At 39.5% G+C, this 26796-nt stretch overlaps 1 protein-coding gene across 1 annotated transcript in view; it reads right to left on the bottom strand.

Moving 5' to 3' along the window:
- DLG2 (discs large MAGUK scaffold protein 2) overlaps positions 1-26796 on the bottom strand; it is a 1006374-nt gene that overhangs the window by 968099 nt on the left and 11479 nt on the right. Inside the window, exon 2 of the mRNA XM_065729952.1 lies at positions 25461-25592. Within this exon, the coding sequence (XP_065586024.1) occupies positions 25461-25592 (132 nt within the window). The remainder of the gene's footprint in view (positions 1-25460; positions 25593-26796) is intronic.

Below are 26796 nucleotides of genomic sequence, written 5' to 3'. Positions count from 1 at the left end.
CATGGGCGGGCAGCCACGGCACAGCTTTCAGGGGTTCAACACCAAAGAATGAAGACTGACTTTGCTTTGCTGCTTTTATCTCAGTGCATGGTCAGTGCTCTGTAACCACACGGAAAACAGTGCTGTAGTCTCTTAAATGACTTGGAATTTTGTTTCCCAACACTAAAAAAAATGACTAATTTCCTTAAGGATAACACAGTTCTTTGAGAGATTACATGCATAGATTTACTTGGGATTGTTTGAAAACGTGGTCCAGCATCTCTGTGCCCACCCACTTCCACATCTTCAGAGCTTGCCTCTGCTGGATTGTCATTCACATTTTGTGAAAGCTCCTTTAGCTACCTCCATGGAAATATGCTTCCACAGGCAGCTGGGTGATCAGTGTACCTTTATAATTTGCTTTGGCTCTTAATAGATTAAGAATCACAGCAAGTTGATGATGCAAGGGCACTGGAGTCACAGAGACACCAGAGTAAATTCAAGGATTTTGCTCTTCCAGAAACTTCTGATGTGAAGCAGATTAAATAAAGCAGATGCATTCACAGCAAAATTCATACTGTACATTAATATCAACAGTATCAACAAACATAATGAGAAGCACTCACATTTTATCTTATGTAGAAACAGTGTGGAGTAGTGGATCAATGTCAGTGAAGCTGGGTTAGTTAACATAGCCAAAAGAGATTAATGAAAATTGTAATTTCAAAAGAGGCAGAATGGAAAACCTGTGCTATTCCCTTCGTAACTTAGTGAGTAACACACATTGAAATAAAGTAGGTACATACATCTCCATTCCCTCAAACAGGAAACTATTTGCTAGCTACTGCTTAGCTCAGCAATATATAAAATGCCTTTATATATTCCCATAAGACTCTGAAAAAATCTAAAATCTTCACAGGGCTCCCTCTCCTTCAGTGTTACAATAACCCACCAGCATGGAGGTATAACCCTCTAGTATACAATACGAAGTAAAAGTGCACATAAAATGCTTCCCTGGTTGGCACAGTGACACAGTCAGAAGAGGGGCTGAAATACCAAGCAATAGAATCATACAGTCACAGAATGGCTTAGGTTGGAAGGCATGTAAAGGATCATCAAGCTCCAACACCCTGCCTTGGACAAGGCTGCCAACCACTTGATCAGGGAATACTGCTGGGGAAGTTAACTGATGTCACCCAGTGGATGGACACAGCAGTGTTCACATATGGATTGGGAATGACTATGGGAAGACGTATGAAGGAGAGGATTAAGAAAACAGAAAAATATGAGCCAGAAAGGCCCAGTGCTTCTGTTGTTTGAGATGGATTGAGAGCAGCCCTATGGAGAAGGACTTACTGTTGGCCAAGAAGATGGATACGAGCCAGCAGTGCGCAGCTGCAGCCCAGGAGGCCAATAATATCTGGGGCTGCATCAACAGAGGGCGGTAGCAGGGAGAGGAGGGGGATTGTCCCCTTCTGTTCTGCCTTTGCGAGGACTCATCCAGAGTATTGTGTCCAGTTCTGGGGCACCCAGAAAAGGAAGGATGTGGAGATGTTGGAGCAGCTCCAGAAGAAGGGCGTGATGATCAGAGGGCTGGAGTACCTCTTTTATGAGGAAAGAATGAGTGAGCTGGGTTTCTTCAGCTTAGAGAAGAGGTGCATATGGGGAGACCTTACTGTGGCCTTCGAGTACTTAAAGGGCCATACCAGGAAGCTGGGGGAGGGATGCTTTGTCAGGTGCTGTAGTGACAAGACAAGAAGAAGCCTTTAAATAAAAAGAGGGGATATTTAGATTAGGCATTAAGAAGAAATTCTTCAGTCAGACAGCTGCCCAGAGAGTTCTGGCTGCCCCATCCCTGAAGGTGCTCAAGGACAGGTTGGATGGGTCCTGGGCAGCCTGAGCTGGTGGGGGGCAATTAGCCCATGGCAGGGAGTTGGAACTGGATGAGCTTTAAGGTCCTTTTAAACTGAAATTATAACTCTACCTGTAAAATGAGGTCAATGGCAGTACTCTTTCAAGAGAACTCTGGGTGACTTTTTTGTGTGTAAAATGGTTAAAATTGGTCAGTGAAATAAAAAGTAATTAATGTTATGAGAAACAAAGGAGAATCAGAACAGCATATGCCCTGCCAATAAGATTCATGAGCTCTGTTTTTGTGAGAAAACAAGCAAAAATTTGTACTGTGCTTAATTCACTGCTTCATCTGTCTTAAGCCAGAAAACACTTGTGCTGTCAGAACTGATGTTTCTTTAACTAACATATCAGGGCTTGTGCAACAATTTCAGTTTCAGTGAAGATTTTCAGGGAAGAAAAACCACAATAATTTAATGCTGTCAGGAACAGAATCAGTTGTAAGCAGAGGCAGCTGCCTGCAGCATCACACCCAAGAAGATATTTGGGTCCTTGGGGTACTTGCTGGAATTCCAGAGAATGCCCCATACGAAATCAATGACCTGCTACTGACTGCAGGGAATAAAAAAGAAAAACAAGAAAACCAAGCCCAATTAAATGGAAAAAAAGAAAAAAGAAAAAAGAAAAAAACACAGTGAAAAGAAATGGGTTCCAGCACTGTGAGTTATTTTGGTGCCAGTGAAGTTAGTGCCAAGGGTACCATCTTATATAAATATTTTTATCTACACATCAGATCCATTTCCCTTTTGTTACCCTGTTCATGTCTCTATTTAAGCAAAAGAAACTGGAAAAGCATAGAGAAATACACTGCAATGACTCAGGAGTGATACTTCTGTTACCTGATACACCATTTGGATCCTTCAAATGGTGAAAAACAATATAGCATCATTTGGACCAAAGATGCATTTGATAATGTCGCAGTCTGTGACTGCCATTTTTACACAAAACAATACAAGAGGCATTATTTTAGGCATTGCCTTCCCTAAGTCTCATAAAAACTTGCCTGATCTTGCTCTAACTTATAAACCCTGCCTCAGCTTTACTCTTCGACCCTCACTGTAATAAAATTATTATTACTGCTATTTAAAATGCCCACTGAGTCACCACACTGTAAATAAGAAAGGTACATACGTACACATGGGATTTTTTTATAGATGGCAATATATTTTGCAAAATGGTCAATGGCACTTTTTTTCCTTAAGATATTGTATCACGGAACCTTTCTACTTCGTATTTGCTATATAAGAATGTGCATTTTCTACTTCATTAAGAAATGAAGATAAATAGGCGTTTACATTATCTATTGTGTTTTAATGAGCAGATGTCAGTAAAAAACTGCATGGTAGCACAAATCTCTATAGAACCAATTATTCTTTCCAAACACTCTGAATATTGCCCTTATCTTTATGAGCAAGGAGTCTACCTGAGAGCAATTCTGCAGTTTCCACACTGGGAGTTTCACAGGCTTATCTTGAGAAATTCATAACTTCTGTTTGCCAAGACCTTTTTTTTTTTTTTTTTTCCTGACAGAGAATTACATAATCATGGAGTAATTGAGATTGGAAAGGACCTCAGAGGACCCTCTACTCCAGCCAGCTCAAGTGGGGTTAATGAGAGGGCCATTCCTGGCTAGGTTTTGAGTATCTCCAAGGACCCAGACAAATACAACTTGAGGCTGACACAAAGACTGCAAAATCATTGACTTTCATGGCTGACCAGAGAAGCAAGCAAGGACGAGGAAATAAGCCATACACCAAATATATGGCTTAAATTACAGGATTTGCAATTTAGTACAATACAATCTCATCTAGTAAGGCCCCAGAAATAGCCAAGAAATCAGAGAATACATTTGAACATAATTAGCCTATTGTACTAATATGACCTTACAATTCACAGTGTACATGAGCAATACTCATTAAATAGTTTTATTATAATAAAAAAGTTAATGAAACACTTTTTAAGTATAAATTTGTTTTCTTGCTTACTTTCATTATCTAAGCAGGATCTAGAGGCTGCACTCTTCAACCATGCTTTTGAGAGCCCCATAAATGGCTAATAGTGCCACTGCTGACTGAATATTCCAGCACATTCAGAAAGAACTAGGAGCTGGTTTCTACTTCTTTAATACCTGATCAAAAGAAGAACAAGAATTTGTTGTTTCCCAAGAGTCAGCCTAGAATCCTCTCGTTGGGATAATAGCACCATTTGTTGTTAGAGCTTATCAGCAGGAGGGAAATCAATTTTTTACACAGATGGATAGTGATAGGATAAGGGGGAATAGTTTTAAACTAAAAGAGGGGAGATCCTTCACTCAGAGAGAGGTGAGGTGCTGGAACAGGTTGTGCAGAGAGGTGGGTGCCCCATTCCTGGAGGTGCTCAAGGCCAGATTGGACAGGGCTCTGGGCAGCCTGATCTAGTGACTGATCCAGGGGCAACACAGTCCATAGCAGAGGGTTGGAACAAGATGATCTTTGAGGTCCCTTCCAACCCAAGACATTGTATGATTGTGTGATTTGTTAGAAAAATACCATGACACTGCTACCCTATAGGATTATACAATACATAAATACAATTTATTCTACCAAAAGAAGCTTTGCTTTTTGACTCAAGCTGTCTAAGTGCTTGCTACTGTAAGACTTCTGTTCTTTGCTTCAGAGGACAGCTATATCATCCCATGCATGCCAAAAATCAGCTGCTGCATTTCTGACACAGAAGGGCCACCACCACCGCTGCTGAATAACAAATAGAAATGGGAAGCAGCACCTGTGCTCCAATGTGCTCAGCTTATTGCTCAGTCATTCACTACTAACCAAGAAAAATTGATTTCTTATTGCTCGGGTTCATAGGATATACTTAAAAAAATACAATATTTGGACACACGATTCCATGTGTGAATTTCCTAGCTCTGCTGGGGATAACTAAAATTACTGGGGAAAGTGTAGCATTTTTATGCAGCAAGTGGGAAGCATGATGCAAAATGCATGAGCAGGATGGTGTTTTATGGAGTAATATAGGCATGCTGTTTATTCACCATGCACAAAGTGCGGTAAATACACCAGATTAAAACACTGGAATAATTTGAAACGTGCCATTGGACAGAAGAACATTTGCTCCATTCTGTCTCGTGTACTGAATCAGGATCTGAAGAAAGGTGAGGAGAGCAATCTTTCGATTAAATTCCTTTTGAATATAGATCTCATTGCATGCGCTAGCTGGAATACAACTTAGCTTAATGGTGCCACCTGCTGACAAGTCTTACCCATTGTTCCCATATCTCATCGAGAAAGTCAAAATCGTGTGCTACAAATGTTCCCCTCAAGAGTAACCCCCAAAAGTGCATCAGCTGCAATAACTGCTTGTCCTGAAGAGCACAGTATAATGTACACAGAGTATAAAAGGGGAAAAATAATAAACAATAGGAAAGAAAATATTTCTCCACAAGCTTTCATTTTAGACACTACCACAAATGTTGGGTTATTAGCTTGTGAAGAGAATGCATTTAATATTATATAAAAGAAAAAAGGGAGAAATGACACTGATTTTTCTGAAATGGATGAGGATGGTGGAGCAGGGGACTAAGCCTGACTCACGAAACCTGCTTGTCGGCAGCAGTGTCTCTAGCACCACCTGGTAGGAGTTTACTACCCTACAACTCCAGTCCCTAAACAAGAAATGAGTCTTTGAGCCACATGCCTTAGTGCTTTCTCTTTGGTCCTTACCTGTCAGTCATAACTTACGTGAGACATTAATTCTGAAGTCAGGTATTTGTGCTGCAGGCAGCATTAAGATAACCACCTGGATCAAGGAGGAGACAAACATGGCTGTTCAGCTTAGGGATGGAAACCCTGCTTGGTCAAGGGAAAGAGCACAGAAAAGACATGGTGCTCTGTGCTATCTGTCCTGAGCTGTATAACCAACCATAATACATTCAATTCTGTCATATGCATAAAACAGAGGATGTTTTCTATATGAGAAAATCACAGAATCATGCAATCATAGAATCGTTTGAGTTGGAAGGGACCATTAAAGGTCACCTAGTCCAACTCACCTGCAATGAACAGGGACACCTAGAGCTCCATCAGGTGCTCAGAGCTCCATGCAGTCTGATTTGAGTGTCTCCAGGGATGGGGCATCCACCACTGGGTCAAATCCACCACACTGATCCAAAATGTCAAGTAGAACAAAAGTGATTTATGATAACCAGTGAAGATTTAAGCTATATTCTAATGCAATTTAGTAATGTCTTATCTATGTACTGCAGTGAATGTAAAACATGAATTAATCTTAACATATATTAAAATGACAGTGATGGTCTAAAGATAATTCCCATTGGTCACTGATCTAAGAAAGAAGAGTGAGAAACTGGGCCACAGCAGCTGTGTGAGCATGACTTACCCCTGGATTTCTTGTTTCTCTAAAATCTATGTTCTGCATTTTGAAAGGGCATATGAAAACACTGAACAACTTATCAGCATTAATGATATTTTGTGCTCCTGAATAGAGGAAAACTGCCCCTCTCCTTCACCCCAAAGACTCATTTCAGGCTGGGATTTCCCCTCTATGGAACCTAAGCACAGATCTCCCTAATTTGACAAAATGGGAGTATCTCAGCTGCATTATGGACATTCTTCTCTTAGAAGCCTAATTCATACAATACGATCATGTGCAGCCTATGCAAATTATGCACGTATGCATATGCTTAATTTATATGAGCATTTAACTAAACTGGCATAATAAATATGTCTAGTTAGATACTTGCCATAAGTGTGCAGCTGTCTGGAAGGAGGTATAAAATCACCATCAGTGAAATCCAAACTGCAGCTGTCATTAATCAAAGCTTTGCCCTTGAACATTCATCACTGTGATATTGCTGTGACAAAGTGGACTTTTACTGCCGTCTGGGGTAGGAAGTTGTTAATTCCTTAAAATAGTTCAAGTTTTCTAAGGGAGCAGGTGCTGTGGAAAAGACAGTTTTCATGTTTGTTCTCAACAAAGCAAATAAGCAAGGGAAAGATCACCAAAATGCCATAGAATGCAAACATTACCTGTAAAATTCTGCATATTTAGATGTTAAACTTTTGAATGGCATGTTGAGAATCTCTACTGAAAATATTTTTGTTCTTGAATCAGTGGAGGAAATACAATCAGAAAATATGTCATTTTTTTTAGAGCAAATGATGATTTTTACATTCCAAGGGAGGTACAAAACGAGTTTCAGTTAAGATCAGGTTCTAATTCTAAAGATACGCCATTCACTGTCATCTCCTCTCATCTGAGAAGAGTAAAGGAGAGGTGTGACTATGGTCAGAGCAATCCAGAGAGACTCCTCATGGTGAATGTGTTTAACATTGGTGAATGTGACCATGTTCATGGTTACACTAAACTTTCCACTCACCACAGTCCATTAGTTTTATAAGATTCATTTTTTCTTTCTGAATCCTTTGGATTTCCCAAAGTACTGAGAGTATATGAGCCTCGTTTCACATTATTCACAAATGGCACAATCATCTCAGTCCACAGGGCAAACAAGCCAGTGGTCACTTGGAACCACTTGGATCCACTAATGTTAAATTTTATCTCAGGATTTAGATTTTTTGAACAATTATAAACTCGAATAAGATCAGTGAGGACAATTTGCAATTTCTGAGTTAAGTGTATGAAGGTGCATTCTGAAAATACATACCCAGTGAGATCTCTTGTAATATCCTCATCACACAAGCTATGCCATGTGAAAGAAACATGCTTGGGACCATCTTCTAGTATCAAGCTTGGATTCATGTTCTAATACTTTCTAAAACTTCAGAACAGAGCAGCCACATCCACTGAGTTATGGGGATGATGCTTGGATGGTGAATTTTTTGGGAGAATGCTAGTCAGAAAAAACAAAACCTTGTCCAAAACCACCCCAGCAATTTTACAGTGTAGAAGATTATGTGGAAACATTCCCATTTCCATGTTAGTACATTATTAACAACATTTCCAAATAGAGTTCAGCCATCAGTGTATTCTCAAAGAGAGGTTTATTGGACAGTGAGAGTATGCACATGGGCAATTAATTAACTTGTAAAAGTGTAACTTCATATACTTGCTTGCCTTGCAGTGACATTGTCATGCAACCACACCTGAAGCAAACTATTGAGAATTTGTTGACTGCAGCTTCTACTGCATTTGTGATCCATCTGTTCAGTCCTAGCAATTGTGTGTATTGCTTGCACATATAATTACAAATATGGTAATAAGGGATAATGAGCATGGCTTCACCAAGGGCAGGTCCTGTCTGACCAATGTCACTTTTTATGATGGCATAACTCTGTCAGTGGACAAGTGAAGAGCCACTGACGTCACCTCTCTGGACTTCAGCAAGGCCTTTGACAGGCTGAGGTTGTTCAGTCTGGAGTTGAGCATTGAAAAATTTCTTCTCCAAGAGAGTGGTCAGGCACTGGAAATGGCTGCCCAGGAAGGTGCTTGAGTCACCACCCCTAGAGAAGTTCAAGTGTTTAGGTGTTGTACTAAGGGACATGGTTTAGTGGGGAATTATTGGTGGCAGGTGGGCAGTTGGACTAGATCTGGGAGGTCTTTTCCAGCCTTATTGATTCCATGATTCTGTGTCTAAATTATCTGATGGAAGGGCTATAACAAAGAAGGAGAGACTCCAAAGCAGTGTCTGTTGTGATAGGATGAAGGGAAATGGTTTCAAACTAAAAGAGGGGAGATTTAGATTGGGTATAAGGAAGAAGTTTTTTATAATAAGGATGGTGAGGCACTGGAATGGGTTGTCCAGAGAGGTGGTGGATGCCCTGTCCTTGATGACATTCAAGATCAGTATGGACAGGGCTCTAAGTAACCTGATCAAGCTGTAGGTGTCCTTGTTCATTGGAGGGGAGTTGGACTAGATCATCTTTAAAGGTCCCTTCCAACTCAAACAGTTCTTTGATTCAATGATTTTTCTCTGAAAGAGTGGTCAGGCACTGGAATGGCCTGCCTAGGGAGGTGGTTGAGGCACCATCCCTAGCGCTGTTCAAGAAGCGTTTAGATGAGGTGCTAAGGGATTTGATTTAATAGTTGGGTAGGGATGGTGATAGTAGGATGGTTGGACTAGATGATCTTGTAGGTCCTTTCCAACCTAATGTATCTATGAATCTATGAATCTATGATATAACCTCCGAACTCCAACTCAGTGGTTTCTTCTTCAGAAGCAAAGATATTTAGGATAAAGATACTTGAGAAACAATGTCAGCTCCACCCAAAAATAGATTTTTTTTTAAAGCAAATATAGCTGTAGTCTTTTTTTCACTCATTTTTCACACACTCACTTACGTTTGCTGTTGTTATTGCTAAGCTTTTCCTTAGTTCATAGCACACATTTTAGCTCAGGTAAATAGGTTACCTTGCTTTCACAGACACTACCTCTTTCTGTTGCCAAGGAGAGTCAGACCCTCATATTTGGAGGGCTCATTCCCAAGGCTGAATTAATTAAGGTGCAAATTATGTGGACTGAACTCACCCTGTATCTTCTTTCAGTCCCTGAATAATACACAACTGTAGTTTACAAGTCATCTGGGCTTACCTCTTTGCTTATAGGCTAGCTCACATAATATGAAATTAAACAAAATTGGTGAATTCTCACTCAAAGATTATTAGGATAGTAGCAAGTTTGTAGACATCTAATAGCATATCAGTTTTTTATTTTGAATTCCCATTAGAACTTGTGTTGTTGTGTGTTTATTCTAATTGTTGAGTTAGAGTCCATGAAGCTGTTTTATTCAATCACAATTACTCATATTTCATATTATGAGCAAGTACCACACAAAGCAAGGTTGGCAGTGAAAAGTCTCATAGGTGGCAGCTCCACACTCATGTATACTTGTAAGAGAATAATCGCCAGGTTTGTAAAAAGAAAACTTATAACAGTGTAAAAATACAGGACTACATATTTATTGATCATGTCTACACTAATAACAGCTTATCCTCCTCACCTAAATTATCTTCCAATTTCTAATAGTCAGCCTCCATTTTCTGCCCTACTCCTGCTCTAGGTAGATAGCCTATCCCACCTATCACAGTGTGGATAACAAAACTTAACAAGAATAAGTCCTTGACTGCCTCTGAATTCTCAATGTCTCAGAAGAGAATGAACTCAGACAAAGCTTTCCATTTTTACTTGGGCCTGACAGCCTAATACTGGGTGATCTCATGGTATGATGTAAGTTTTGGCCTACTACAATAGATTCCTCAGTTGCACTTCTCTTTCAGTCAAAAGCTCCTGTGAGGTCTTCAGTCACTAAAGCCTTTGTTCAGACCAGCTGGATTTTGCAATCTGTAAATACAAGGTCCCAGCAAAGCCAAAGGGCATGACAGAAGTATAGAACTCCCTAGGGGCTGCTGTCATGGCATGGACATTAGTCATCTCATTTTTATCAAACACACGTACTAGAAGCTACTTAGTGGTCAAAATGGAGGCAATGAACTATAGCCAGATTCTGGGCTAGGGACCATGATATGCAAAGACATCTTAAGCCTATTTTGATTAAATGGGGATAGTAGTATTTCTGTATTCCAGAGATGGGCTGTGAAACTACTCTACAAGATGAAGAGGCACTTCTCTGGAGATCATCCACATTTCTCACATTGACCTAATATAACATACCCATTTTAGAATGTCTTATATAGTCTATGTTATGGGGAAAAATTAGCAGTATAAAAGGACCTTTTAATTCCTCATCTAATTTCATTCCAAACAGAAAAGCAGCTGGAGTTCCCATTCATAAACACCTTGCTATGATTACATGACAAGCAAAAGATTTAGCCTTTCTAATAATAATCAATCACTAAGCATAAAATGTAATAAAATCTAACAAGGTTACTCTATGTTGCATTGTGTTAATCCTGCTTTTTCACACTGCCAACTAATGCAAAATGCTAATTAAGTGAGGAGTATTTTTCTCAGGGTGAGCACCTACACCTGCAATTATACTTTTGGAAAGACCATCCTGATTATTTAAAGATGGCATGAGATATCAAGTCAGTGTTACAAACAGATTGTGTGATCCCTCAACTGGTCAAAACGGCCAGGGAAATGAGCTCTAAAAAAACAAATAAGGCTGTGCACAACTACAGTACCTCCTATCCAAGGATTGTGCTGCATTTGATAAATATTAATTAACTCCCATACTGCTGCTTTGAAGTAGGAAAGGGATATATTTAAGTATCTCCATTTGCTGCTGGAATGCATTCCCTCTTTCCGTTCTTGAGTGGGACGCAGCAGCTGTTTAACAACACACATGAATATTAATCAAGTGTTTTAAAGAAGAAGTAAGGAGAAGTTAATCCAAAGTAAAACCAAGAGGGATTTGCACTGGTAGAAAGTGATTACTTACAGCAATAGCCCTCAAACTTTGTGGATGATTTAGTTCTCCTTCGGCCACCTCTGTTTTAAATTTAAATTTGCTGTGGCTTTTAATAAGACAGGAGGATTTTGCAGGCAGCTTGTCACTCCTGAGCTGCAGAGAGGAATACCAGCACAAAATCCAGGCCAGAACTGGCAGAATCCTGCTTTTACTCTGAGAAAATGAGTGAGGGGACTTAGGTGATCACAACAATACAAGATTTTGGCTTTGTATTGCTGAAAGATGACATGAATGGGGTAATGGCTTTACACTGAAAGAGAGTAGAAAGAAGACTGAAAGAAAAAATTCTTTACTTGAAGGATAGTGAGGTCCTGGCACAGGCTGTCCAGAGAAGCTGTGGTGCCCCACCCTTGGAGATGCTCAAGGCCAGGTTGGATGGGCCCTGGGCAGTCTGATCTGGTTCATAGGTTCATAGGTTCATAAGGTTGGAAAGGACCTATAAGATCATCTAGTCCAACCATCCTCCTATCACTATCCCTACCCAACTACTAAATCAAATCCCTTAGCACCTCATCTGAACGCTTCTTGAACAGCGCTAGGGATGGTGCCTCAACCACCTCCCTAGGCAGGCCATTCCAGTGCCTGACCACTCTTTCAGAGAAAAAATGTTTCCTCAGGTCTAATCTAAATCTTCCCCGGTGCAACTTGTGGCCATTCCCTCTCGTCCTGTCATTATTTATCAGGGAGAAGAGGCCCACCCCCTCCTCACCACAACCCCCCTTCAGGAAGTGGTAGAGTGCAATAAGGTCTCCTCTGAGCCTCCTCTTCTCCAGACTAAACAATCCCAGCTCCCTCAGCCGCTCCTCATAAGACTTGTGCTCCAGACCCCTCACCAGTTTTGTTGCCCTTCTCTGAACACGCTCCAGGGCCTCAATGTCCTTCTTGTAGTGAGGGGCCCAAAACTGAACACAGTACTCGAGGTGCGGCCGTACCAGAGCTGAGTACAGGGGGATGATCACCTCCCTGCTCCTGCTGGCTACACTATTTCTAATACAGGCCAGGATGCTGTTGGCCTTCTTGGCCACCTGGGCACACTGCCGGCTCATGTTGAGCCGAGCATCAACCAACACCCCCAGGTCCTTTTCCTCTCTACATTCTTCAAGCCATTCTGCCCCAAGCCTATAGCATTGCATGGGGTTATTGTGGCCAAAGTGCAGGACCCGGCACTTGGTCTTATTGAACCTCATCCCATTGAGCTCAGCCCAGCTGTTCAGCCTATCCAAATCCTTCTGAAGGGCCTCCCTACCCTCAGGCAGTTTGACACATCCTCCCAACTTGGTGTCATCTCCAAACTTACTGAGGGTACACTCAATTCCCTCGTCTAGGTCATCAATAAAGATATTAAACAAGATGGGCCCCAAAACTGACCCTTGGGGGACACCACTTGTAACAGGACGCCAGCTGGTGGGTGGCAACAGCCCACAAGAGGGAGGTTGGAACTGGGTGGGCTTTAAGGTCCTTTCCAACCAAAACTATTCTGTGATTGTGTGATTCTTATAACTGTCTGGTTGAAATCCAGAGGACTCAATAAACAAGCTCTTCCTTTCACCCAAACACTGTCCGGGTCTGATACCTTATTCTCAACACATCTCACACAGTATAGGGTACTGCACTCAGGTGTGACGCTCCCCATCTAGCTCAGGGTTTTCTGTCCTGTTTCTCTCGGTGGTTATATCAAAGGTGAATAGCCATAGATGTGACTCAAAGCCACCAAAAAAACAAACCATACATCTGAGAGCATTGTTCAAATGTTTCTTGAACTTCAGTGGGTGTTTCATAGCCTGGGATGCACTGCTTCGGGAGAAACCATGGTTTGTCCATCACAGCCTCATGACATACATTTTGGGGAAAACTCTTTCCAGTCTTACTGGTCACCCTCTACTTAACTTCTGAGTGTTACAGCATGAGGAAGAAGTTCTCATTTTGACGGATAAAAACTGTTAGAGACAATTCACATTAATAACAGCAAAATTCACCAAGAAGCCACTCAAAAACTGAGGCAGGGACATTGCTGTCTATGCAGCAGAAATCAATGACAAAGAGCCCATAATTTTCCTTTATCATGAAACAATAGAAAACATTTTTTTCTGTGATAAAAAGAGAGGGCATTGAAACAAGATAAACAAAATTTTAGTAGCTAAGTGTACCTACAGATTTCTTCACTCTTTCAATGTTCTTGTTTGGAATGGATAAGGAAATTTAATAGGTATTTTGCTGAGGAAATCTCCAGAGAATCACTCTAGTAAGTATGTCCTTCAGGCACTTGGACTACTTCACATACAATTTCTATATGCTCTTACTAAACTGTATTTGAGGAATTTACCAGCTGGCCTATTCTGATGGTCTATCCAGATTACTTGCTTAGTTTTACACCAAATCTACATTAGTGCTTCCAATTCCAGTATCAGGATTATATTAACAGCTTAACTTGGGTTTAGTCATTAACCAGAAACAATTCTGGCTGGCAAACCAAATGTTCATCTTAATTGAACACATCATGTCTTTAATTTTCCATTAAATTAATAAATGAGGTCACCAGATGGTCATTGGTTTGGACTTCCAAGGCCTAATGTTCCTTGCATGTTTCACCATGAAGCTAAAAACCTTTAACATAGCCAGCAAATCATATGAATCCTTTGCCCAGCACTGGTAGTCTCCCTGTGATCAAAATTCTTCTAAAAAAACTAAATGACACACCTGAAGGCTGTGCTGCCATCCAACAAGACCTAGACAGACTGGACAATTGGGATGGGAGGAACCTGATGAGGTTCAACAAGGGTAAGTGCATAATCTTAAACCCGGGGAGTAATAATCTCATGCACCAGTATAGGTTAGGGGCAGACTTGCTGGAAAGGAGCTCTGCAGTGAAGGACCTGGGTGTCCCAGTGGACAGCAGGGTGACCATGAGCCAGCAGTGTGCCCTTGTGTCCAAGAAGGCCAGTGAGATCCTGCAGTACATTAAAAAAAGTGTGGCCAGCAGGTCGAGGGTGGTCATCCTCCCTCTCTCCTCTGCCCTGGTGAGGCCATTGTGTCCAGTTCTGGGTTCTTCAGTTCAAAAAAGACAAGGAACTGCTGGAAAGAGTCCAGTGGAGGGCCACAAAGATGATGAGAGGACAGGAGCATCTCCCTTATGAGAAAAGACTGAGAGACTGGGGACTGTTCAGCCTGGGGAAGAGAAGACTGAGAGGGGATCTTATCAGCAGTTAGAAAAAAAAAACAAAAGGTTTGGTGCCAAGAGGATGGGGCCAGGCTCATTTGGTTGTGCCTAGCAACAGAACAAAGAACAATGGGCAAAAAAACTGGAACATAGGAAGTTACATACAAATATGAGGAAAAGCTTCTTTACTATGAGAGTGAGTGCCTAGAGAGGCTGTGGAGTCTTCTCTGGAGATATATTCAAAACCCTCCTGGACACCTTCCTGTGTAACCTACTGTAGGAAACCTGCTTTAGCAGGAGGTAGGGATCAATGATCCCCAGAGGTCCCTTCCAACCCCTACAGTTCTGTAATTCTGCGATTTCCAACACCTGGTTCATCAGAGTCTGCAGTATGGATCTTAAATGGACTTATTCGTTTCTCCATTAGCAAATCTTCCACGCTAATTTCCTGGAATGTTTACGTTTACCTAAAGCTAAGCAAATTTGCTAATTCAGCAGTAAAGCTCTGCTTGTCATTATCAGTATTTGCTCTTCTATGCATTTTCCATTGGAATTAGATATATCAGTATTATAAGGCTGTTGCTACTTTGACAGCTACTGAACAAACACAAAGAAGTTGAGCAGTTCCAAAGTGATAGTACCTAACAGTCAGAAGAGCATTGCAAAAAAAATTTCAGGTCACTGGGAACTCTGTTTATGTGGGTTGATAGCAATAGGACAAGGGGGAATGGTTTTAAACCAAGACAGGAGAGATTTAGGTGGGATGTTAGGAGGAAGTTTTTCACTCAGAGGGTGGTGATGCACTGGAACAGGTTGCCCAGGGAGGTTGTGGATGCCCCATCCCTGGAAGCATTCAAGGCAAGGCTGGATGTGGCTCTGGGCAGCCTGCTCTAGTGGCTGGTGACACTGCACATGGTAGGGGGGTTGAAACTGGATGATCTTTGAGGTCCTTTTCAACCCAGGCCATTCCGTGATTCTATGAACTCATGAGTATTCGTGGGATAAACTTAATTGAAAAGCATATCTGTAAGACCTTATACATTTCAAGAATGTTTTCTCTGATCTCACAAGAGTTCTGGTAATACTTGAAAGTCATTATAAATTTCTGTTAAGTAAACTACAACATTTTGAAAGAAAAAACAATGTTTTCTGTGAACAAATTAATGCCGATAAGTACATTTGAAATCAGTGTTACCACAAGATGTCACTCTAACTTTAGTGACTACCTTCTAAAGAGAAAATTTGCTTTTTTCCAAGTGTATTCATTTCTTTCAACTCTGTGTTTACAGAATTTAAAACATAATTTGCTTACAAGGAAAAAAAAGCCTAAGCAGACATGAGAATCACAGTCTACCATACCAAAATTCCTTAGAAAGTAAATCCTCTGAAGGCAGGTTGAATATGAATCAATGAAGAGAATAAAAACAGAGCAGTCTTGTGTTTTAGACAGAGGTTAAAGGAGTAAGGATGAAGTTGCAGTTTTATCAGTTCAACACTAGAGAGTAAAAATAACTCCATAAAGCAATTCTATGTTATTGATAAACTCATGATGGAATCTGGGTAGTGTTTACAATCTACAGTCTAAGAATTCAGAAAGTAAAGTTAGCTTCAAAAAACTGATATGGTTGTGAAGGTAATTCTCCAAAGAAAGTGTCACAAATAAAATTTAAGTACATGATCATATCCTATTTTTCTCTTTGTTCTCAAACCACAATAAAAATTCAACATACCCATTCAATATACCAAATAGGCCCACCTTGGGGATTCTGTCTGACCAACCTTAGCACCATTTGTCACAGGGGCTGAAAGGCTGAGAAGGATAAGATTTCTCAAAGGTTCTTTTGCTTAAGAGCATTAAATGCTACCCCAGAGAATTAGATCCTACCTCTGACTGTTGCAGTCTCAGTGATGATGGGGAATTCACACTATTTTTTTCCATAACAATCACACATCAGATGATCCTCATGTTTAAAGTACCCAAACTGAGACATCAGGACAGTATTGCTGGAATAATGATACTCCTTGCTGCAGGTGGAGCTGGGGTCAAACATACTAAGTATCATATAAATATACAGAACACCTCCAATCAGGCTTCTAAAATAAATATATGTTCTTCCTTCTGTTTCTCATGGCTTTGGTACCATCTCTATAGCACAGTAAATAATGATGAGAAATTAATGGATTGAATGCTGGCTCAAAAGCTGAGCACTACCTTGTCTACCTGCTAAGCAAAGCTGGATTTCTGAAGGAACACAATATAAGTGGAAAAAAAATAAAAAGTATCACACTGCATTTAGAGGGATTGAACCAAGATAACAGACTCTATCTTTCATAGAATCATTAAGGTTGGAAAAGACCTCTAAGATCATCTCGTCCAACCATCCACCTACCACCAATATTGCCCATGAAATCCTGTCCCAATGTGCCACATCTCCACTGTTCTTGAACATCTCCAGGGATGGTGACTCCACCACCTCCCTGGGCAGCCTGAAATGATATAATATTGCCTTAATAAAATACATCAGCAGAAATTCAAAACCACTCACCAGTGGTGACAAAATGGAGATAGTAAAGAACAGATTTAGACCAAAGAATGTCGTTTACACTTCTTTGACAAGATCTGAGCCATCTTGGCGGTAGATCAGGCTGACAGAGCCGAAATGCAGTTTCAGAAAATGGACCTCTCCATGGCAGAATAAACACATAATGGGAATGAAAAACACATTCTGCAGTATTTCTTGTCAAAACATATTTTAATATTCCCCAAATCCCCAAAGTAAGGAATAATACCTGAGCAAACTACAGTAGAAGTTTCAGAGAAATATTATATCCACAGATACCAGTTACTATATATGTGTGTATTATGTATGTATGTATTTATGTATGTATAGATAGATAGATAGATAAGAATATATAAATGTATAGGATGAACTAATTTCTTACTATTCAGTGTTCCATCTCAACTGCACTTAAATATCTTAATTCACTTAAATCAGAGCTTCTCATTGAGTTCCATGGCACTGGAAGCTTCTCACAGACAAGGCTGAAAAAAACAGAGTATTGGAACTCCATTAGTCACAGCAGAGGCACCAGGAAACAAACTTGGCTCACCTAAGACACCTTAAACAGCTATGAGGTGTACCACTCTCCAAGACTAAAGTGCCTCTATGGTTCAAAAATTACCTTGTAGCTTCTTAAAAAGTTGTATCTTGATGAAAATTAATAAACATGACACCACAAACTAGCCTAATATTACTCCAGAGACCAAAACATTAGAGGGCGGGGGTGGGGTGGGTAAGGGGGGGGGGGGGGGGGGAAACAGCTCTCCTGACAAAAGTAAACATTAGGATTACTGATGGAACAGCCTGCTCCAGATTATTTCCTTCCATTTTATTAGTGGATGAACAAACTACATTAGTACGATAAAAATCCAGTCTTTATTTAACGTAAGAAAAAATCATCTATCTCATTATCCCCTTCTATTCCTACAGGTTGAAAGAAAGAATAAATTATTCAAAATAAAACCAGATTATCAAAATGCATCTCTTAATGATTTGTCTCTTGTTCATGTCACAAACCAATAGTAAAGGGGAATTCTGACTTAACACAAAGAAATAGACAAGCTCCACACTGGGACAGCAGCCATGCAACAACAGCTGCTGCAGCTGCATTTTATTAATTCTAAGTACACATGCAATCCCTATAGCCAGGACACACTTAAAAAATGGAAAGAAAAGAAAACAACAACAAAAAACAGCACTACAGGAACAAAAACAGCTTTTATTCCTTGCTGGATATTGAAAACTAACAAGCTCAATAATTACCACATTGCTCATATTAAAGACTCATCTTACGAATGGTTTTGCATTTCAAATGAGAAAAGTCCACAAAGCTCCTAAATTCCTTGGTTGAAATGTAAATGCTACCACTCTTTGGTTAAAAGGCAGCAAAACATGAGCAGAGGGTTACGTTAGGATTACAAGTGATTATGTATTACCTAGGTTGTATCAGTGCTGTAATCAGTTTCTTCCTGTACACAGATAGGCTGAGTGAAAATACAGATTTGGGCAGAATTCGAGTACATCAGCATTTAAATCCAAAGTTTCGTTCAATTCTTTATAGAAGAAATCAGCAGCAAGGATGAGATTTCAATCAAGATTCCCACCAGAGGTATCAGAGCTTCACTTTTGGGTTCAGTAATTCACAGTCTTTTAATGCTTACAGTCTTTCAAGCAAAAAATGCTTTGAAGTATCCATACGGGATTCCCACATCTTCCCAAATGTATATTCACACAGAGGCAGAGAATAAAAAAATTACTTCAACATTCAGGACTTGTTAGGGAAGATTCTCTCTGGACTGTTCATATCTCTGTGTTGGCTAGCAAGGACAAGCACCATGCCTTCGCAGATATATTTATAGACTCATAGAACAGTTCAGCTCAGAAGGGACCTCAAAAGATTGACAGGTACAACCTTTGTTGGAAAGGAAGCCTAGGAGAAATCACGTAGCGTCCTCCTCAAGCATCTTCTCCTTCTTCTCAACTTGTAAAGACTCAGGTTGGATGTTAGGAAGAATTTCTTCTCAGAAAGAGTGGTGGATTATTGGCACAGGCTGCCCAGGGAGGTGGTGGAGTCACCATCCCTGGAGTGTTAAGCCCATAGGGTAGATGCTGCACATCACCTTTCCAGGGACAGAGGTGAGGCTGACTGGCCTATAATTACCAGGATCCTCCTTCTTGCCCTTTCTAAAGACCGGAGTGACATTGGCTATCCTCCAGTCATCAGACACATCCCCCATTCTCCAAGACCCCTCAAAGATGATAGAGAGCAGTTCAGCAATCACCTCCGCCAGCTCCCTCAGCACTCATGGATGCACCCCATCGGGTCCCATGATTTATGAACATTAGCATTGCCTAGGCACTCACAGACCACCTCTTCCCTGACTAAAGGAAAGTCTCCCATTCCCCAGACCCTCTCACTAACCTCCAGGGTCTGGGATTCCTGAGGGAGAGCTTTTTCACTGAAGAACTCAATTCACCAAAAGACTCAGCAAGGGTGGGGAGGGTGAGGAGAAAAATGAAGATACTTCATGAGAAATTTCACCACTGTGGGATGACACTGGGACATGATGCATAGGAAACTCGGTACATTAGATCTGCCTTTTTTTTTTTCTTTGGAATAAATAACTCACACGTGTTACCAGATTTTTGTTGGAGAACTGCAAAGGTTGGTCCTATCAGCTGGCTGAGGTACAACCCCAGCTCATAAGAGAAAAATCACAAGACTTCAAATGAACCCAAAGATCTAATGCTGCTACCTTTATATCTTCAGAGAGAAAGCAGAAATTTGCTTACTAAGAGAATTGGATTTCAAGAATAAAAGCAGCTGCAGCTGTCTTCAGGCAAAACAAAAGCTGCTCTTGAATTTCAATTTCTGTTCTGTTCTAATTTATGCTGCAACAAAGAAAGATGCCAGATTGGGAAAGTAGGACTCTATGAGAAGTAATAACAGGCTTCCCCATTGTCAAAGATGTCATTTGAGTGCTTCTCAAATGTGACAGAGTGAAGGGTTTCTGCACGTATTTTGTGCTCCTCAACAACTGTAATAGTCTGAGAGAGTTTCAATATTTTTAGATACAGCTAGAGAAGAATCTTTATTTCTCAATCAGGAAAGGTCTGAATATAAATCTCTGAAGTGAAGGAATTGCTCCAAAGCGTGATCCAAGGCAGGCGGAGTCAGTGGGAGTTTTTCTGCTGCCTTAGTGAATGCTGGATTCAGGCCCTTGGAAAGAAAACTGCCTAATGTCCCTGGGCCAGATGCAGACTTGGCTGGGGTGGATTACCTCCTCAGGAATTCAGTGTCATTACAAGAGGTGAAATAGCTTGATATGACCCCAAACCAGCTCACTGGGATTAAGTCTCAAGAACAATGACATATGGGATCAGTGACCTTACATTCAAGAGCAGTGTAAGTATCTAAACATGCTGAGCACATAAGCAGGATAAAAACATCTACTGAGAGCGAGCCTGGCAGGTACCAGATACCACCCAGTTATTCTTTCCTACTGAAAATTCTCCCAGTACAGCAGTTCACATAACACCTCCTATGCCCCTAAAACACTGACACAGCAGTAAGTGCTGAGACATGGTTCCTTCTGCAGATTGAGAAAGATTGGTAAAAATTTTAACGTAAGGCATGAAAAGAGTTATCCTGATCAATAGAACAGGTTGTCTTATGCTTCCCTAGAGCAGGCACTTAATGGGTAGCATACAGAGAAATCAGCTCCAGTGAATGTCCAAAGTGAATTTCAGCCACCACCCACAGCTTTTTCGACATCAAAGTCAATCAAACTAAGGCAAAGCCATTGGAAACCATACTCTGCCTTCCTCATGCTCGCTGTACTGAATATTTGTCTTCATCAATGGCTATTGTAATTTTTTATTGATATGTATCTTACTAGATTAAAACATCCCCAAATAATTAAAGCAAACTGGCACTTGCTTAGGGCCTCTTAAAGTAATAAATGTCTACATCTTATGTACTCCTTATACAACCCATTTGTCCTGTATTGTGGCAGATTAGAAGACTATATGGGATTAGAAGATGCAACCACTGAGGTCAGATAAAGGTCAAGAGCCACTTGGCGAAAAGGCAGATGGGACTGTGTAGTCTGGAGAGGTGGAGAAGAGTGGGACCAATGAGAATGAACAAGGAAGAGCGAAGCGACGAATCAGAAGAAGCCACTTGACTGACATGGCCCAATCCAAGAGCTGTCTATATATACTGTTCATGTTTGGAATAAAATGTCTTCGGATTATGACTCTTAAGAGTTGGTGTGAAGTCCATTGTCTTCCTCCCACATTGTATCACTCTCTAGTAATGCAGAGGATCACGTGATAAAGATTCTTGGAAGTTTGGATACTAATATATGACTGTTAAGTTATACTGCCACTAAATGTACACAAAATTTTTATAGAAAAACAGTGCATGAATACAGAGGAGTAATCTCTCTTCCTTTATAACCTGGTTTAAAAGACATTGTGGATCTTTCAGTGCAGATGGTTATAAAAGGGCTTATTTATAGGTGAACTGTGTGGGGTAAAGAAAAATGTTTACTAAAACTATAAAACTATATCCTAAGATTCTAAATACAGACTGTGTAACAGATGATCAGCAAATTATGTAATCCTCCCAGTAGTGTTTACTACAGGAACTTCTAACACAGGCAGTTTTACAACAGAACAATTTGCAGAAATGGTACAATACTATTAAAAAAGAAAAAAAAAAGATAATGCAGACTGCATTTGAAAATGTGACAATTTAAAATTCTGGCAAAGTTATCTTTTTTTCTCATGCTTGCATAAGACTTGGTTTAAAAGACCTGAGGAAATACGTCATCCTCTACAGATTGGGTTTATCCGAATTTTAGAAAAAACTATCGAGATTAGTTTGTACCTAATACTGCCTAAGATGATTACAGCTATTTGTGGCACTTTAATTCCTGCTAGAAACAAAATGATGTTTTATAGAGATGCATCTAGCAAAAAACAAAACAAAACAAAAACAAAAAACCAAGCCCCCCAAAAAACAACTCTGACATAACCCTCTTTCATCCCATTCTCATTTCCCAGAACAGCCCCCTAAGCTGTCAAATGATGCACTTTTCTTAATGAAATGAAGACTAGGCATATATATAGCAGAGGATTTTAGAAATAACATTATACTAAACCATGTTTTTTTCATAAGGTACAGAACTAGAAAAAAACTGTTTTGTAGTTCTGACATGTCCAGATGTTTGTTATTACTCTCTTCCCTTGTTTTCTTTTTTTTTTTTTTGAATCTCTGGGTCTTCAAGGTGCCACAGAAGGAGACAGTCCTAACAAATTATGCATTTGGACTTTTGTAGGTTTCATTTCCTTTTCCTTAGAGGATTACTGAAAAAATAAATGTTCCCATCACAACAACACATGCTAGAATTTGAGAGGATCCCATGAATTTAACGCTTCATAGCTAAAAAGTCAAAATTCTTATGAGCTCAGAAGAACAACAGAACCGTAACTCCTCTTCTTGTCATGCGTAGAAGGATTAGTACAATCTTTTTGGTGAAAACAATTTGGATTGACTGGATTTTCAAAGAATTGCATTTGGGCCACTTGAGTATAACAGGGCTCCAGAGGCTGCAACTCCACCTCACTTTGAAAATGTGCCTCTTGGCATCTAATTCAGCTGTAACTCAACACGGCAACGCTAACAAGAAGTCTAGCAACAAGAACGGCCTAAAGGGAGAAGGAGATGCTTTGAACCCAAATTAAAATGCAAAAGAACAATCCATCAATAATCCTTTTGTGAAACACATTTTACTTCCATCTTTGCTGTCAATTCATAGAAGGCATTCAGAAATAACATTGAATCCTTACTTTTTCCATGTTACTCATAAATTCAGTAATTGGCATTTCTTAAACACATGGAAGATTAAAAAAAAAAAAACGCACAATGAGAGCCCAATTTCAAACATGGTTGGTAGAATCAAATCACACAAGCAGAAATTTCAGAACAAAAGGAGGCGGACAACATGTCAACTTAGGTGCTCAGATATGAAAACTACCTCTATTTATTTCTCATTTTTGGTTCTTGAAATATTCAAAGATATCCTACAGATCAGTAAAGAATTTTGGAAGCTAACCAGAGCTGTATGCATGTGTAAAGGACAGGGATGGTTACAATAGCTGAATCCATTTGTAAAGGAAACAGTTCTACTGAAGCTGAAAGACCTACAGGAACTGAATTTTTAACTTTAAATAATACTCACTTTATGGCTGGTAGGACTGGACATTATGTATCCAAGTTAACATTTCTGTAAAGAAATTGTGTGTTTTTTTTTATAACAATTACAACCTAAATACTCAAAAGGTCACTGAATTCCCAATAAAACCAGACGTTAGACCATTATATAGATGAGATCAAGCTTTGGAAAGTGTTGAACAATCAAACTCTGGAAATTATATCTAATTATGATTAGAAACTCAAGAATGGACGCTGTCAAGACATTCTGTAAATATAAAAGGAAATGTACTTTAGTCATAGAGCAATTAAAATGAGACCAAGAGCTTTGATTTCAGTATTTCTTTGTATTGTCTGATTAAGAGGTAAATGGAAGAAACTACGACAGGAAGCTAAAACAGATGTAATGGAAGTGTTGTGGGTTTTTTTTGTTGTTTTAAGAAAGATTATGTAACAACATCATTACTGATTGTGTAATAACATTCATCATCCACGATTAAAATACTGAGGAGAGGCCACACTTTCATGTTATTCTAGAATCTAGACCAACCAAACAGCAAACCAAACGTAATCATGAGAAACTTCAAACACGTTCTGCAATTTTCAAATCTCTTCTATAAAAACAAATATTTGACAACAAGGAAAAGGCATCCAAAGGTCTAAAATTAAAATTATATCTCAATTTCATACCACTGTATTCCTCAATCAGTTGTAAGGGCAATAGAAATATTTTCTTTGGTCTTTAGATGCAACCTTCAGTAGCTACAGTCATCTAGTCATTTCTGGCAGATATAATACACTAGAAGTATTGCAGTGCAGCCACATATAAAGCACGTGTTGCTACAACACTTTGAAGGATTAATTCAAAGTGTTGCAAAAGTAGATGCACAGCTAACAATGCTCATGGGACTTGTTATCAATACATGGTTTTATATCATAGTTATCTTTATGGAAATAGTTCTCTTTTTTGGTTCAGTTGTGTTAATCACTAAATAAATAGCACTGTAGTACGAATGTACTGATTTTTTTAAATAATACAAAATTACAGCTACGTAGTGTTTATAAAATAAAGTTAAATTCTTTATAGAAGATGAGAGAAAATACAACTAAAATAGTGTCAGTTATAACTCAGTTTATAAGAAATGTTGGAGTCTGGTAACACGTATTTTTCATAAATTCTCTAAATAAATTAATAAAATTCTTCCCAGACCTCCTTCATGTTCACAGACACAGCATGATATTGACGTGCTGCTTCTTTTATGATATATAACCATTTTTTTCCATAACTGCACTTTGTAGCTCTGCTACGTGCACAGTTGGTAGTCTGAGTTCAAACAACCAAAACTTCAATTGAGATGTGGTTCAACAGCTGTCATTTGTGTTAAGAAATCCTCCCCTCTACTGAACCTGCACAAAAATTACACATTTTTGTGAAGGAATAAAAAACTGAGGAGACAATGCAATGTGAGTAAGAGGGAAAAGGGAGGTAGAGCAAGGATGATACAGCTATTATCATCGCATGGCAGGACTGGCTGCACATGCACTCGTGTTAGAAGATACAGTAGGGATGCTACAGCCACACAGGTAAGCTCATGACCATGAAAGCATTATTAGAACTCAAGGAAGTTATTTTACATAAAGCTCCAACACACCAACTGCTCCATTTGAGCTTAGGATGTCTTCTACGAGGTGAAAGAGGGACCCTCAATAAATGGAACAAAACTTGTCTATTTGAACATTGTCACAGATGGGAACATTCAGCCAAAGCTTCACTGTGATTTTGAGCAATTTTCTTTTCTAATTTCTTAGCTTCTCTGACTGACACTTTTCATAAAAATATAACGCAAAAGACATAAAGATTTTAGATAACATTTTGCACCAGCAAAATCTATGGAACCATATCCATTTACCTGCAGGGAGATGCAGATTCACATTCAAGTTTGCATGAACATCAACATTTTCCATTAAACAAAGGGAAGTGGCAAGGTTTAGGAATAACCATTCAATACTCTATCTTGCATCAACTTTTTGTTGCACTTTCCTTTACAATTAACAAGGTGATACTTTTGAAATACCAGGACAATGAGTTTCCTCACAGATTCCCTGGAAGGATCGTCTCAACATGCTGTTGCCAAATGAAATATGAACATAAGAGGAAAGCTACTATGTCTGACATAGGTCTGGCCTTCAAGAGCACACAGGTAGCATTAAATATTAGTACCTACCTAGAAGTGCCTGAAACAAGCTGCTCTTAAAGATGCCCATCACCTTCCTGATGGCTTTTTTCAGTTGTTGCTCTTCTGGCTTCCGCAGTTTTTTGCAATATTCTTCCAGCAGCACTAGAGCTCGGTCAGTATCTAAAAATGAACACGTACAAAGACAGTTTTTATCGATTCAGGGAAGTATCTAAATGCCCAGATACTGAGCTCACTTCTAAAGGCATTGTTCACACATACAAGGAACATTCACACCAAATAGTTTTGCATAAGGTGCATGCTATGAGCGTTACAACATAAGCAAAATGAAGAGAATAACCCAGCACAAAAACAGGAAGAACGCTATATATCTTTTGAATAACGTCTACAACAAGTGTTTAACTTTCATTTATCCAAAACCAGCTGGAAGTTATGGGTTCTGAACCAAATCACAATTTGCAGAAGCTACATTATTGTAGGCAATAACCATTATGGATATTTGTTCAGGAAAACTGGCCTTAAAACATATTCAGAGAAGACATGAAAGTCTCTGCTTGGCATCTGAAGCATTCGATTCTCTGTTCTCTAAATAGCAAATGTGTATCTGAAAGGCAGGTGTCCAAGAGGGCTATTTTTGTTCCCTCAATACATGTAATTGCTATCTACCTCTTTGGTAAAAAAAGAGACTTTGATAGCAGACTTGCATTCATGTATTGGCTCAAGTGTAGCAATCCAGCCTTCTGTAGGAGTCCAGGAAAACACAGCTCTCTCCTTGCTGCTATTGTCTTTGTATTGCTGTTTGCCAAGAGCACAAGCGACACAAAATTGTATAAAATCCAAACATTATCATTTTACACATACACAATAAAGATTAATCTCAATGAAGTTCTGGCAAAATAGGTTGTTTTTATCTTCTTTTTTTTTTTCTAAATATCTGAAAACAAACTTCTTTACATAAAAATTGGTAGCTCTGGACAAGGATCTTGAATGTGATCCTTGTAGTGTGGGTCTTGTGGTGTGACAACTGAATGAGTTCACAGTATGGGAAGAGACATAACTTCAATTGTGTGAGTTGATACCATTCTCCAACTAGAAAAAAAGAAATATTTAATGAATGATGAATGTTTAAGAAGGTGCAATTTGTTCTCACCTCACAGAAATCTGTCTGATCACAGGCATTTTATCAGAGAAATGAAGAATACAATGAAGAAAAGGTATGGGAGTTAAATGAATATTTTTAATTGTAATTATATATAAATTCATACAAACACATCCCTTATGTCTGATAAGGGTATACATTCTTACCACAAGGGGCTCACAGATCCCTGCTGCAATCCCACCTTGAGATCTCCAGGATCCCTTCTTC

Source organism: Cyrtonyx montezumae, unplaced genomic scaffold (genome assembly GCF_038088225.1).
Source record: "Cyrtonyx montezumae isolate F1298 unplaced genomic scaffold, pur_monq_1.0 scaffold_12, whole genome shotgun sequence".
NCBI lineage: Eukaryota > Metazoa > Chordata > Aves > Galliformes > Odontophoridae > Cyrtonyx > Cyrtonyx montezumae.
The sequence above is the reverse complement of the archived record's forward strand: the minus strand, read 5'-3'. Positions and strand labels throughout refer to the sequence as shown.